This window comes from Lates calcarifer, linkage group LG3 (genome assembly GCF_001640805.2).
Source record: "Lates calcarifer isolate ASB-BC8 linkage group LG3, TLL_Latcal_v3, whole genome shotgun sequence".
In the NCBI taxonomy this organism is placed as follows: domain Eukaryota; kingdom Metazoa; phylum Chordata; class Actinopteri; family Centropomidae; genus Lates; species Lates calcarifer.
The window spans coordinates 21,635,868-21,651,886 of NC_066835.1; the positions used below are offsets into that span (position 1 = coordinate 21,635,868).

Sequence of the window (16,019 nt, forward strand, 5' to 3'; positions counted from 1 at the left end):
TCAGCATGTGTTTCTCCTGCAGAGAGTGGAGCCCAACAGTCAGACTGTCCTGCTGTTACAGCATCTGCCATCAGCACGTCACCTTACACTGTTTGATCTCACAGTATGTGTGCAGCGTAACATTAATTAGAGTAATGAGATCCAATTATAGAAGTGGGAAAAACAATAATCTGTTTCACATCACTAAATATTCACATCATAATATTCACTTTCTGACTCCTCAGCTGTAAAGTGATGTGCTTTTTGTTTGGTTGGTTGTAGAAGAAGCAGGTAGTAAAGACATTTTAAGATGATGGAGTCATTTTAAACTTCAGCTTTGACCTGAGTCTGTTTCTGCTTCCAGAGGACGGTGCCCACCGGACAGAACAGCCTGGTCCTGCAGCCTCTGCTGTCAGATACAGAGTACAAAGTTGCCATCACTCCTGTTTACCCAGATGGAGACGGGCCGACGGCGACACGAATGGGACGAACGCGTAAGTCCATCTTCATTCTGTCCTGTCTTAAAGTTGTCGAGACAAGATTTCCCATCAACCCCGTTACTTCTGCTCCTCAGTTCAGAACAACAGCATGTGTTTTGTGTCCTGCAGCAGTTCATCAAATCCTCCCACTTCCATTTATTCATGTTTAAATGATACATATCAGATCTTTTATTGTGTATGATTATTCATTTGGACTTGTTCATCGATTCAAGTCAATAAGTGGAACCGTGTCTCATATTTGTCCATGTCAAAAAGGCACTGCTGCTGACAGTTGTATGATTTATTTTCTTGTCATTTTTCATTCAGAAATCATGTAGAATATAAAAAACAAAACATGGAATATTTTAGCAGAATCGCTGGAGGAAAACCTCATGTTTGCCTTCTGGCTAACAGCAGTGGTTTGTAACATGTGGACAAATAATCCCAGCAGATATGCTGCTGTGATTCAGGAGCAGAGATGAGAAGCTTCAGTGGATCAGAGCGACGACCTCCTGACCCTCCAACACTCCCTGACACCTCGTCGCTCTGATCTCCTGTAGAGCTGTGGACACACTGAACCAAGGCATTAATGGATTTGTGCTGAGAAGTTCCTGTCAGGAAGAAATGAAGGAAAAACTGACAGGAAAGACAGATGGAAGGGTGGAAGTGAAAAGGAGAAAATGCCAGAATGATTCTGAGAATGTTTATTTTCATCCTGTAGAAGTGAAAAGATTCTTTAAATCCACGGTTCAGTTCAGACCTCAGTTTTCTCCATAATAAGAATGTGTTCATACACAACTGTACACACGAGGTGTGAGACTAAATTCAAGGTGAAATTAAGATGAAAGAAGAATTTCCTCCCATTGTGTCCGTCGCTGTTTTAAAATCAACTCTCATTACTCTGACAAACAAACAGTTAAAGCAGAACAGAAACATGTTGGCTGTTGATCTTCTTCAGGTTGTTTCGTCTGCAGAGGGGGAGTGGAGATGGACTGAGGAGGCGTTCTCCTTCTTATCACTGAAATAAATGAAAAGGATTAGTTTCTGTCATAAAGGACAAGCCCTGGAGAAACAAGGGGGGGTCTCAGTTTAATGTTAATGTTAATTAAAAAATAAAAACCTGTCTTTAAAACACACATGAATACAATGTTAGATTAAAGTGAAATGATCAGTTATAGAGTCTGCTGGGAATACTGCAGCTGTTCAGTTTAATATCAGTAATATCTATCATGATACCTCTCAGTAATCATAAGGAAAATAATAATTAAAACAATCAGTCCCCCAGTAGCTTCTTGTTAATGTTTTAGCAGCACCTCCATTAACTGGTGAAGGTATTTTTATCACTGGCATACTGTATATTCTTAGCAAGGAAGACAGTTGAGGTTCTTTCTACTTAAAGCCGCTCTGCCTCTCTGTGCAGCTCGTTACACTCAAGACACTTTCAGGGGAGGAAAAAGAGACAGCAACCTGTCTCTGCAGCTCAATGTACACCATTCATTTTCCTTACTGTGCAGCTTAAGACAGAAATATGTGGGAAAGATTCTTTCCTCTTTTGTTAAATGTGACTGAACGCTGCTGTGAATGCACCAGCAGAGGCTAATGATTTTCTCTGCTGCCAAGTGCATTACAGAACAAATACTTGACTTTCAGGGAGGAGGAAACGCTAAATTTGAGACATTCATCTTTCCACTCTGTCCCATCATGTCTCCCTGTGCAGCGCATTACACACATTAGCAGACGCTAACGACGTTCTCTGCTTTTTAAACGACGGGGGCCTCCGACACCCGGTGATGATGAATGGTTCCTGTTTAGCAAGTGAGGGATGAGATGATCGCCCAGGGAGAAACGACAGGGAATGCAGAGAGGAGGGAGGTGATTGGGTTTCTCAGAGTGAAGATAGATGGTGTGACAAAGGGAGCCGGTGTAATCTGGGGATTTGAACCTGTGAGGGATGGGGTGGACGCTGAGGGAGGCATGACAGAGAATGCAGAGAGGATGATTGGGTTTTTAGCCTCAAGCTGAAGACAGATAATGTGAGAGAGAGGAGGCAGAATAATCTGAAGGTTTGATCCACTGAGGGATGAGGTGATCGCTGAGAGAGGTGTGGGAGAGAATACAAAGGATGACAGGCTTTTCAGAGGTGGAAGAGAGAGGGAAAGAAACTGGACATCTGAATTTATGAGGGATGAGTTAACCACTCGGGGACGTATGACAAGAATCAGAAGATGGTGAAGGCTGAGTTGGTTTTTTACTATATTGTGAGGAGAGTTTACTTGAAGAAGCTGATGTCTTTTTTAAGGATTTTGCTATTGAGACGAGGAAGGGAAAGATTGTTTTTGTGAGAGAGGACTGGAGGAGGAATGTTAGAAATACTGAGAGATGAAGGAGGGAAATAACCTGAGATGACAGGGATTAGAGGTGAGATAAAGATCAAAGCAGAATTAGACAGTCAGCCTTATCTTATAGAGAAAGTAATAGGCTTTATGTAAAGTCCTTACTAGGCACAACAGTAGAACATGTTGACTGTGGTCACGTGTCATTTGAAAATAAGTTTTAACCGGTTGGTAGATTCTCAGTCATCCAGATGGTTTCTCTGAGTGCTGTAGAAAAGAAACTGGACCTTCACCTCTCTCCTGCTGTAGGGAGACCTACCTCCTGTAGGTTAAATGCCTGGTCTCCTGCAGAAGCCTTTCAGATGAGACGTGACATTTCTTCCAGCTGCCTTCCTGGACACTCATAAAAACCTGTCGGTGTCTCCACAGGCGTACAGCACTGCATAGAAATTCCTTTTTTTACACTGAAATCTGAAATGAGCTTGGGGACTTAATGGTCCTTCACCACATTTACTGTATGTTTGCATTTCCACTGCTTCTGAACAACTGTGAAGACTGGCCCATTACAGATAACAGAAGCACAAACCCAGCAAACGAAGCTAGTCTACATGCAGAATTAGTAACCAGGTTCTTAAAACAGTTCCTTAGGTTAGGAGGTTTCATTAAGTCTCCAGTTTCTCATTACTGTTAGGCCTGAAGGGTGAAGACACAGTGGGAGGAAAAGCAGAAAGAGCTCAGAGGATGATGGTAATTTTGTCAGGACCAGCGAGGGCACAGTCAAGATAGATACTGCGACAGAAGAGGCGAGTATAACGTGAGGATTTGAACATACGAGGCTGAGGAGTTTGGGTGGGTGGGTGGGGTGGGGTGGGGGGGGGGTGTGACTGAATGCAGAGAGGATGATTGGTTTTTTAATAGTGAGCCGCCGTGGAAGGTGAAGAGGGAAAATGAGGCAGGAGAGCCGACGTAATCTGGAGGTTTCAGCTCATAAATGGTGAGGATTGATACTCGGGGAGGGATGATGGATCATGCAGAGAATGGGATGGGAGGTTTTTAGCATTTTAAATGTGCAACAGAACAGGCAGCAGATTCGCATGGGGATTTTGACCTGAAAAAGTCTCAAGTTTCCCATTAGGCAGAGGGATCTTCAGAGGATTTGAATCTATCATGGACTGGAGAGAGGTCAGAAATGTATGTGAGCCCATAGATGGGTTGAAAATCAATGCATTCCTCAAAGAAAGCCCCTTTTAAAATATACTATTAAACCATCCTGCCATTAAATCTATTTCCCAAAGTTCAGTCCCAGTCATCCTAATGAAAACTCCTCTGGATTTAATATCTTTCTGACAGACTAATTCAGCTGTACACTTTGTATCAGCAGAGGGAATTTACATTTTTTTACTGGGCTAACTATTGAAGTTTTATTAAGTGTTATCAAACTTTTATCCTTCTTCTTTGACTCTTCTTCATTATCTTCCTCTCGCCTACTCGGTTTCTGTCCCTCCAGTTTCTCCCTGCACTTTTCTCTCCCTGCTGTGTGATGACACTTTCCATTATGAAAGCACTTTTTAATCATTCTGACTGCTGGAAATGACAGTTATTATTTTATTAAAAGATTTAGTTTTATTCAGTTTAATTTACTTTATTTCTGTGTTGTATTCTAGTGTATTGTTATACCAACATATAATCTAATTCATTACCATACACTCTCCTTACCGTCACCTTTCCTTTGTGTTTCTTGCTCTCTCTCTTTTTTCAGTCCAGAGAGCCTTGTTGTTGTCATCCGTCTTTATATCACCACAGCAGCTGATAAAAAGCTTGATTAATGATGTTATCTATTCACATCTTCTTTAATGTTCTCTGTTTAAACATAAAAGTATGGGAACATACAGTGGCTGACATTTTATTTTGCCAACAGCAACACTTTAATAGAAACTAGAATCTATCGTCTCTGTCTCCTCGTCCTCAGTTCCTCTCTCAGCTCCTAAGAACCTGAGAGTATCGGAGGAGTGGTACAACCGCTTCAGGATCAGCTGGGACGTCCCACCTTCACCCACCATGGGCTACAGAGTCGTCTACCAGCCTGTATCTGGTAATTTGCACACACACACACACACTCGTTCATACATGCTCGTTCATTAAAGCTGTGTTTTTCTGAATTAAACTACACTGTCAGGACAGTTAAACAGCCTCTAACACAGAAAGCATCTTCTCCTCTCAGATTCTTTCTGATTCTTTCATATTCTCGAGCGCTGCCCTGCCTCAGTTACTTTTGTTCCTTTCTGAACCCACTCCTCCGTCCTCCTTCCAGTCACTGGCTATCTTCTCCTCCCTGACATGTCTTCTCAATTATCCCTCTGCCCCTCTGCAGCCCCTGGAGCAGCTCTGGAGACTTTTGTGGGGGAGGACGTGAACACCATGCTGATAGTCAACCTGCTGAGTGGGACTGAGTACAGTGTCAAGGTCATTGCCTCCTACACCACTGGGTCCAGTGATGCCCTCTCAGGGAGGGCCAAGACCTGTAAGTCCATCTCTGTTTCTTCCATTAATGTCACATGTTTTTTCTCCACACAGCCAATCAAACATGTCAGACATGAATTCCTTCATGCACATCTGGTGCTCTTAGCCACAGTCCCAGCTAATTACAGGAACTACTGATTAAAAGATTTGGATGGAGGAGTTTTCAGCTGCTGCCTTGAATATTTTTACTTCCCCTCACTGCAACAGCCTCCAGTTGTATAGATTTAGATGATACAAGATCATTTTTCATCAAAGACCATTTCATTATCAGCAACGTAATTGTTTGGCTGGCATTTTCTAAACCCGATCATTTATACACCTTGTTATCTTTCTTCTCTGTCCACTCCACCTCTTTGAATACGAGGGGAGAAAACGATCTCCTCTAATCTAATCAGAGACGCAGCCAGACACCTGCAGACGTCAATATCTCGATATCCATCTGACACTTTCAATGGCCGCTTCCCCTAATTACATCCCAGCCCCAGAATGAAGTGTAGACACAATAGATTTCAGTTATCTCACTGGTGGTGTGGACACTTCCCAAGGCTCTTTGAGCATCTCGTCCAGTTCGATCAGCTGGTGCTTCTCAAGTGCAATCATTGGAGTTAGGAGCCTGGATTTCCCTCTCCTGCATGATAATTAACCACTTCACCGCAGGCCGGCCTGTCGGTGAAGCAGCCCTTTTTGAAACCGAAAGGTCTCCGGCAAAGACCGTGTGTCCTTTTGAAGTGTCCTTGAGCAAGACACTGAACCTCCACCCTTTCATCCATCCTCATTTCGCTCTGGATACGAGCTCTCGGAAAAAGTGTCGGCTAAAAGCCTTAACATGTAGCTTTAAATGGAGCATGTCACTTTCCATTGGAGCCACATTTTCCATCTCCTGCATAACAATTAAGCACTTGATTTGAAGGACAAGCTTAAGGGGATTGGGGCAAAGAAAAAGAGGAGAGAAGAAGGGGAAAAAACCTGAAGAAGATGGGGAATGGAAGAAGAAAGATGGAGAGATGGTTAGAGTTGAAAAGAGAGTAAGATGATACGAGGCCAGTGGGATCCCAGGAGGTGGATGGAGCGTCTATCATAGTGCTCTGCAGCATGTTAATGAAGCCAGTGGACCAGTAGAGATGAGTGGACTAATGCTTCAATGTCACACATCAGCACAAGTATCAAAGTTTCTAAGGACAAAAAGGAGACTGGTGCTCCCAGTTTTCCTGTAAAACCTTCTCACTTTCTGTTCAACTATTGTACAACTTTACAGTCAGTGAGTGTAGTTTGAAAAGCCACTGGTGCATGAATCTGGACAATTCAGGAGAACGTGTCTGCTGCATCAAGATTTGACCAATAAAAAATCCCTGCTGATTTTATTCACCAATCTATGTGTTGATCATTTTATGATCGCCTCCATCACTTGGAAGCAATAGGATGAATGCAGAGAAATACACAAAAATTAATATTGAGTAAGAAAGATGGAGATAAAGAAGAGAGAAATTACAGAGACTACCTAATGAAATATTTTCCTGTCATTTTAAAGACGTCCAAGTGGTTGAACAACAACATGCCATATGACTTTACAGGAGAATTAAGGAGAATAAACTGGAAATTTGCAAAGTTGCAGGTTAGCATATAACATGGAACATGGAGAAAAAAAAACATCTTTCAGCACAATCTTGGTCAAAACAACCAGATTTAATGCAAATTCAGTTGAATCATCCCTCCATCACATACACAGATCATTTCCAGAATCCTGCTCACTACACTGCTGCATCTGAGCCACAGACGACATCCAGTCAGGTCAGGTTTGATGATGTTTCTGGGGTAGATATATCTGACCTGTGGTATTAAAGTTTAACCAGCAGAAAGTAAATCAAACTGTGTTTATACCGTAGCTAGCTAGACCGTAAATCAGAGCTAAATGTGAGCTAGCTAACAGCATTTCGTTGACAGTTTAAGAGGCTAGCTGTCATGGCGCTAGCTAGCTCGCTGACTGAGTTTCTTCCTCCCTCCTTTCCTGTTCATACGAGTCTGTAGGTTAGAGTTTGATGTAGCAGCTTATTGAGTTCATTTGTTCATTTAGCCTGTTTCTATTCATTCATCCAGGTAAAATATTTTTGAAGACTGTTCCAGTTGTTCCGCTAACTCTTTTATTTAGCTTGTGAAGCTTGAGAGAAAATGTTTTCCTTCAACATTCGTGTTTTTTTCTTTTTGGTTCAAAGTCAGAAATGTCATTTTTAAAGTTTGTATTACTTAACAAAGTGTTTATGTTTGTATATGATACAGTTTGTGTGACTTTCCCCAAATTTTCAGTTATTTCCCATTAATTCTCATATATTCCTGTTTCTTCCCATGAAAAGTTTCCAAAATTCCCCAACTGACCTTATTTTGTCTGCTGTTGTCTGCACTGTGCTGGTCAGATCCTGAGTTTAGAATCCCTTTACATCCTCTGTTCTTATCACACACTGAGGTTTTTGCATTAACATCATGATACATTAAGCCTTTATAGAGAGTCCAGAATGATGCAGATGAGATATTTGACTCAAATGGAAAACATTCTGTTTTGTGAGAGGGGATGTGAAATATAATGTGATGAAAAAGGCCATTATCAGCTCACAGAAACATGCATGCTAATGTCTCTGAACTCAGGATAAGTGACGCTTTCAAAAGTTGGACGATAAAAGTGCGTACATACCATCTGCATAAATAGAGTGTGTGTGGGTTTGTTTGGGCGTGTGTGTGTGTTTGGCAGTGTGTGCATAAGCCGCACTTCTGGAGCAAAGACAGCGCAGCTATATTTCTCCGTCTGTGAATAACTCCCATGAAAATGCATGTCGGTGTCCTTGAAGCCAACTGGTCATACGTTTTTATGTCTGGGAACACGGTGGTGTGTGGTTCAGTGCAGTAAGATACAGCTTTATTGTAACGGCAGCATGAAGAGAAGAACGTGAACAACTCCATTCTGTGGAAGTTTTATGTCAATGCTGTAAATGTTAAGAGTCATTAATATGAGTCAGTAACACCCACCACAGCTGAATGTCCTAGACTGAGATGACACTAAAAATACCACGCTGAAAGCTTTGCTGTTCCTTAGTTCACTTTTCTAAAGGAAGAACTTAAAAGCTGAATTCCTAAATATTTTTGTAAATGAGTTTGTGAAGTCTGACAGTTTTCTCTCTCTGCTGTTTTTGTCTGAAAAGGTGCCATCTTAAAGATAAAAACACTAAACAAATTCTTCCTCCTCCCTCTCTGCAGTGTACCTGGGGGTGACTAACCTGAGCACATATCAGGTGAGGATGACCGGTCTGTGCGCCCAGTGGCAGCCTCACCGACACGCCAGCGCCTACAGAGTGCACATCGAGTCCCTGCTCAGTGAGTACACATACAGCAGCATTGTGCTTTTTGATGCTTTTTGATGCTTACAGCTCTGTTATTAAAAAATAATGAATCTTTAGTTCTGAGTCTTTGAAAATGGTAAACAAGTTTATTTGTCAAGATGTTGGAAGTTTCCTTTAGAAAGGATTTTACCATGAGTGTGTTTTTATTGTGTTTTTAATGGGCTAGCTGCGTAACAAATTCCTCCTTCTGAGGTAATAAGAGCACCTAGACCTCCATATAGGAGGGAGATGTAATAAAATGCTAATAAAATGCGTTCACTCCTCTCCTGCCACACTCGTGGCTCTGTGGATTATCTGGTGGAATATAAGCTGAGCCTGACAAGGTTATTTAACGTGACCGTGCATCACTAGTGCTACATCATCTAGAAAGAGGGGTACGTAATACTCGACGTTCAGCTGTAATTCTCCTCCTCAGATTTTCCCATCAAGCTCCTACGCTGCATTTCTGCGCTGGTAGGAGAGGGGGGGTTGGGAGGGAGGGTTGGTGGCTCATTCATACTCGCATGCTTTCATTAGTGGGAGTTTCAGTATGCAGCACAGAGAGAGTGTCCAATTTTCTGAATCTCTAAACAGGCTGAAATGACAAAGATATTGTTGTATCCCATCAGAGACGTGCTGACAGTCTTAAAGGTTTAGCTCTGCAATCACACACTGAGCCGCTCTGTGGACGAGGAAGGCTCACGGATTGCAGCTCGGGTGACATTTACATTTGCTGTGTGAGGTAGAATACAGGGAAAAGGACAAAAGGTCAGTATTATGGCTGCCAAGTGTCCTGGAATCAGCTTTTCTCTGTGCAGAGACGTCAGTGAATACAACATGTTGTCTGTTCTAAGAAAACAAGAGGAGGAATATGTAGAATTTGTTTCTTCCCATCAAGGTTGCACCTGCAGCCTGTTCTCTGATTGTGAGAAGAAGTGTTTCTATTTGAAGCTCAGTGTGTGTGTGTGTGTGTGTGTGTGTGAGTCACCAAAGACGTCAACGACAATCAAACCCAAGTCTTTAAATGTTACTTCAAAGTGTTTTCTAAGATACCTCTGACCTTGTTTGTGAAGTCAGTAGCTGTGTTTGTGTTCTAGTTTCTCCTGGTGACAGAAACAGTGAAAGAGCAGAAGCCTCAGTGATTCACCAAACTACTATAACTAATATAAACTAATATACATGTCCAGCTACTTTATTTTCCACTCCTACTCTCTTCCACTGGTGTCTGTCCAAGTGCCGTTAAATGAGCTTCTTTGGGCCTAACGTTTATGGAGACATGACAAATGAGTTGGCCTTTTATTACATATCAGACATCAGTCATTCAGTGATGTCCACCTCTGGTCTGATGAAGCCTCTAGTAACAGGAAGACAGACAGGAAGTCCTGCAGTGACACATCTGTTTTTAAAAATTCAGGTAATGAAAAATACAGATTTAATCATGTTACCCTGGAAATATAAAGATTTACTTCATCTTAGTTTTGACGCAGGAGTTTTCTGTGGTTTCTGTGATGATGATTTCAGTGCTGTTAAAGTGGCCTTTGCACTCTGGCAGCAAAATACTACAACAGCTTATATATTTTATAGGAAGTGTAATGGTAGTAATTATAGAAAGTGACACCAAAGACTAAGGTTCACGTCCACAGTCCCGACTGTGGTGTAGACAACAAAAGCACTGTGGTTAAAGTTGGGGAAAGACGGTTTTAGTTAAATAGAAATAAACAGGTTGCGTCTGAAGTCACAGTGATCTTTTTTTGGAATTAAACCAGACCACAGTCTTTGTCCAGTCTAAACCAGGAGCTGTGAGAGTGTGAACAGAGCCAGGAAACAGACTGATAAAGCTGGAGTCAGCACAGGTGGAGACAGTGCTGAGAGAGCCGATAACGACATACTGACTCGTTCAGTATCCGTTTATTTGTGACGTGTCAAAGACATTAATTAACAACATTACATTAGTTCTGTTTAAATATCATTTCTGGAAGGTACAACACCAAAAATATACAAAATCCTTGATTCACTGTTTTGAAATAAAGCACAGTACTTCACCATGCAGAGAGATTTCACTTGTAAAAATCAGGCTGTAATAGTCAAACTTAATGTACTGAAATGTTGGACATAGAGGGGAAAATTACAGACGTCTGCCCTTTACGAACTTTACCTGCTTTAAACCCTTAAATTTCTGCTTAATGTCTTCAGATTACCTCCAGAGTCTTTATTAAACTCATCATAAGATCCTCTTTGACATACTTTGATGTATTCATCTCTTACTTCAGCTGTTAAAAAAGACTCTGCACCAAAGTCACCTCCACAAAGCAGCCTCGCAGTTATTAAAGTCATTTTCTCAGTTGTGATTGTGCGCAGCCACCGGGCTCAGAGCCAACAGAAATAATTGTGTATTTTCCTATTTGTTTGAAACTGGTTACACACTCCAGCACATCAAAATAACATCAAACAACAGATGGCGTGGCCCTCGATTCAGTTGCACACGTCCACTATTCAGTCACCACCTCAAAGGTAAGATTGACTTTTAATACAGCCGTCATCCACCAGACAGCAGAGTAATGGCTGTTATTCATCACCTTTAGGCCTCCAGCAACAACACTGCCATCATTAATGTCACATAAAAGCCACATATTATTGCAGTTCCCTCATGTTTCTTCAGGGAGCTCCGAGGTATTAGTCCTCTCAACACACAATAGAGCTAAATGAGGATTTATGTTTGTGCAGCTGGTAAATAATTACCAGAGAAGTGTGTCTGCTGCAGGGAGGAGAGGGAAATGATGTGAACTTGTCCTGCATGCTGAAAACAAGACACACACGTATCAGGGTTTCTACACTGGGAACTACATTGACCTCCACAAATTATTGAGCCATTGTGAAAATCATTTTCTCACTGATGTGTGTTTTTACATTGCCAGGAAAAAGGAGTGTCAGACTTTTTCAATACACACGTCTCTCCTTCACATCAGATACAACAAACTGTGAAATCTCAATCTCACTGATGCTTTGGAAGCTAAAGAATCACTGGGAAGTGTCTCAGCTGTTTCCTTCCTGCAGGAGCTCAACTGACTTTTGATTTCTATCAATGCATCACCTGTGTGGTGGTAAAATCCCTCTGTTTGAATGTTGTTTTATTACAAGCTTCAGTTGTAATAATTGGCACAGCTGCAGCTTTTTAACTCATTAAAATGTTCCACCTGCCCCCTGTGATGAAGTTGCAGAAGTGAATGCATGGTGTTTTGTGAATAACAAGTTTTTCTTAAAAATATATTTGACATATTGCCAGTCGACCTCGACCACCAGCATAGAGTGTTTTTTTTCAGTAATTGGATTTGGTCTGTCAGTTATTCCTGACTGCTGAAAGTTTAGTTTTATTCTGTTTTAGCAGAGGCAGAAACACAAACTGAGCTGCTGACAAAAAAACAAAACAACAGTCGTACTGTAAGAAGTTTGAAACCTCTCATTCTGAAAGAGAAAAGTGAAAACAAAACACTCAGAGTCCGTCACTGTTCTGTGTTATATGTTAATCAGCTCCCTCCATCTTTCTTCATGGAAGGTCATCGTAATGACTCACAGTTGTGTGTTGTTTTAGTGAGCAAATAATGAGCTCTTCACCAGTCTGAAAGCACATTAGCACGTCTGTCCTGTAGTGGCCTTTTAACACCATCTGCCTGTGGAGTCTGGTCAACTCAAAGTGAGCTGTTGTGAACATTAGTGAATTTTTCAATCTGTAAGTGTTCATCTTCTGTCTGTCTCACAGCTGAGGCAGAACAAAATCAATACACTGATAATGATCTGTTTTTGATGAGAGGCCTGGTGTGATAAATGTACAGGTCATCAGCCGCTCCAGGACGATAAGGAGGTGATCTCTCTTCTTTTTCCTGCAGATGGTCAGAAGCAGGAGACGAAGCTGAGCGGAGGAACCAGCAGACACTGTTTCAACAACCTGAAGCCCAACACACAGTATAAGATCAGTGTGTACGCTCAGCTGCAGGACGGCACTGAAGGACCTGCAGTCACTGCTGTTGAAAAGACACGTAAGTACAGACACACACACTGGCATGTAACGCTTTCTATACTGGTTGTTTTTTCTTTGTTTAGAGAGGAGTTAATAGGTGTAGGATCATCTGCTGTAGCTGATTCATCCAGACCTCAGTGAGAGAACTGGAAACTGGTGCAGCTTTGGGATTAAAATGACATTCAGAGGCGTTTCAGAGCTGATGAGCTGGCAAACACTGTATACAGCTCTCTCGCTGTATGTGTGGTTGTCTCACAGCTCACACACCTAGAAGTCCTTTACCTCCTCCATACGACGTGCCAAACTCCGACTTAAATGCGTGTGTCATAATAACAGTATAGCAGAAACACAAGCCTGACAAACACACACACTCGCACACAAACCGCTGTCATCTGTCACCGCGTAGAAAAGAAGCCCGATACAGGCTGGGAGGACGATCACGTCATTTTCAACATAAAACGTCTTTTATCCTCAGGGGAGCGATGAGAGCTGAATCCTCTTCCCTCTTTTCAGAGTGAGCCGTTTGTTCTACACCGGCAGCCCCAAACACTAATCAAGACCCACTGTGTGGAGCCGAGGGAGGGAGGGAGGGAGGGTGCCGGGGCGGGTGGGCAGTTTTTTTTCTTTTTCATGAAGCATCGTGCAGTGAAATCTTCCAGGACTAAAAAGTAAATTCTCCCTTTTTTAATTGTTTCAGCCGTCACTTACAGGAACATTTTATCCTCTAGCTTCAGTGCAAACCAACTGTTTAAACCTCGTTTGAGAGTGAAAATGAATGTTAACATGCCTGAGATGTAAAGTGTAATAGCTGACACTGAAAGCACAAGTTATTTTGTTCCTGTGTGATATTGTATCTGAAGGTGTTCATTTATTTGTAAAGGCCTCCCTGCTCTGCCAGACAATTATTATTTCAATTTTGACAAAAATCACAGCAGGTGTAATGTTTCCTGACATGGATTCGCTTTTAGGAGCAGATTTAGAGCTTCTGCAAGTTCATGTCTGTGGTACAATGAAGTGAAGACAAAGAAGGGAGGTGAAGAGATGGAAGAAAAGACAATAAGAGACAGGAAGTGAGTGTTTAAAGAGACGGCAGGCTGAAGAAGTGAAAGCAAGAAAAAGAAGTAATCACCAAGATAAAAGAAAAGAAGGAATAAAGAGAGAGCAGGTATTTGTTTGCTGGAAGCTGCTCCCCTCTGTACTGTAGCTCTGCAGAGAGACTCCACCATGATTTATTGCTTTGTTTTGATGCAAATGAAAGCCAGAGCCTTTTCTCCAAATGACTATCCCCGTCGCTGCAGGCAGCCGCTGCTGAGCGCGCCCTACCTGCCATCACAAGTAATTCACAGCCTCAGGCAGCTGATTTACTGCCTAAACAGCAGCGAATGAATAAACTGCATGTGTGTGTATGTATGTACCACACTCACTCAGAATAAAGGTAAGGATCTGAAAGCAAACAGTTTGATTTAGACTGACACTGTGATCATTCTGTCAAATTATACAGGAGCTGAAATCACAGAGCTGAACGTAGTTATTTTACACTTTCTGTATGTTACACATGTGACTGTGTGGTCTGTCTGAGGCTTGGTTCTCTCCTCAGCTGTGTTTGAACTGTTTCATTTGTCTTTTGGATGGGGAATTTCATCTGGAGGTGACACAGCACGTGGTGATTGTTTTAAGATTAATGTGCTCGTAATTGCAGCTTTTCACGTCCTCATGTTTGTGTGTGTGTGTGTGTGTTGTTTATTCTGTCTGTGCAGTACCCGTCCCGACCCCGGCGCCGACCAAACCCCCCACCACCACCCCGCTACCCACAATCCCCCCGGCCAAAGAAGGTAAGAGCTGATTTCACCTTCCTGTTGTCTCGCTTTCAGTCGGTTATTTGACGCGTTTGTTTCGGTTTCACGGACCTCACTGTGATGATTACGACTGTTGATGATATCGAGGACGCAGCTCAGTCTGTCACATGAAAAGGTGAAAACAGCTTTCATCATATTTGCGTCTCAGGAGCTGTGTTGAGACTGTGACAGATAAACTAACGTTCAGTTCAAGGGACTTCACTGCAGTATGATCACAATAAACGCCAAAGATAGATATTTAGTAGAATATTTAGTAATGGGGAATATTTTTATGACACGTCGCCATGAGAGTACATCCGTCAAAGCTGGAGAATCACAAGAAACTATATTAATCAGCCAGACACATTCTGTACACGTGATAGGTTTCAATATGAGGAAGAAAATATCTGCAAAGTCAATTTTCCACATCGACCGCGTGCAAATCAGACCAGAGCCACGTTTCATTTGGATGGATTGTCGGTAGATGTCAGAAAAAAAACATTATTTTCTGCTCGCGGTGCATGGAAATGATAACTGTCATCTTTAGAAATCTAATTTTAATATCTAATTAATCCAAGAAATATAAAACAATAATCAAACAAACATTTTTCAGGCGACACAAAGGCGAGCAAACAAAATAAATGAAAACAGTTGTTCAGCAATAGTCAGCAGAAATGTTGCTATCTGAGTGTTTTCTCTCTGAATAGTTTCCTCAGTGAAAGTGTTTTCTCTGCTGTGCAGTGACGTCTCGGACTCAGAGGCTCAGATTAGCTCATCGTTCATTTTCTATCAATCAAAATGAGACTGGTGACTTAACAAAGTGAAGAGTTTGAGGTGTGTCAGTCTGCACTGGATCTGTAAGTGTAGAGTAAATAAGCTTTATCTGTTCTCCGTATTTATGCTTGAAGACATCAGTGATCATTTTCTATTCCAGCTGCACTGATAACGTCTGATAACATGTAATTACAGAGGAAAAGTTTCAACAGAAGACGAAGGTCATTTAAAATAAATGGAAACCTCGTTAGTCCTGGATCTGTAATTCACATTCTTCACATTTCTGTCGCCACATCAACAGTTTCTTTTTCAAACCACGGCGTCGCTCTTTTATATCTGAGTGGAAAAGGAAGAAAGAAGCTGAGGTACAGGAAGCAGTGTGTACAGTCTGTGTCTTATCAACACTGACACTGATGCTCCCTCTGTCTTTAAAGGAATATTTGAGTTTTCAGTGGCTCGGTAAAAGAAGTTTTTCAAATGATAGAAACGACTTCATGTTCTTATGACTCTGGTTTTATGAATGAAGGTGTAGCTGCAATAAACAGGCCCCAACAGAGACACACAGAGCTCACATTATACAGAACAAATGTATACATTGAACACTGGACATATATTGGTGGAGTTCACTGTAAAACCTTCATGAATAACTACAGGATCTGTTTTTAAACCATGTGTAGTATTGTGGTTTATTCTATAAAGCAAATGATAATCCATGACAA

The 16,019-nt window shown here is 41.7% G+C and overlaps 1 protein-coding gene across 3 annotated transcripts in view; it reads left to right on the top strand.

Moving 5' to 3' along the window:
- Positions 1–16,019, top strand: part of LOC108887585 (collagen alpha-1(XIV) chain) — a 157,365-nt gene that overhangs the window by 55,634 nt on the left and 85,712 nt on the right. For all 3 annotated transcript variants that reach the window (XM_018683034.2, XM_018683038.2, XM_018683037.2), the window contains 6 exons: positions 344–473; positions 4,761–4,883; positions 5,163–5,312; positions 8,555–8,671; positions 12,561–12,710; positions 14,449–14,523. In XM_018683034.2, the coding sequence (XP_018538550.1) occupies positions 344–473; positions 4,761–4,883; positions 5,163–5,312; positions 8,555–8,671; positions 12,561–12,710; positions 14,449–14,523 (745 nt within the window). The remainder of the gene's footprint in view (positions 1–343; positions 474–4,760; positions 4,884–5,162; positions 5,313–8,554; positions 8,672–12,560; positions 12,711–14,448; positions 14,524–16,019) is intronic.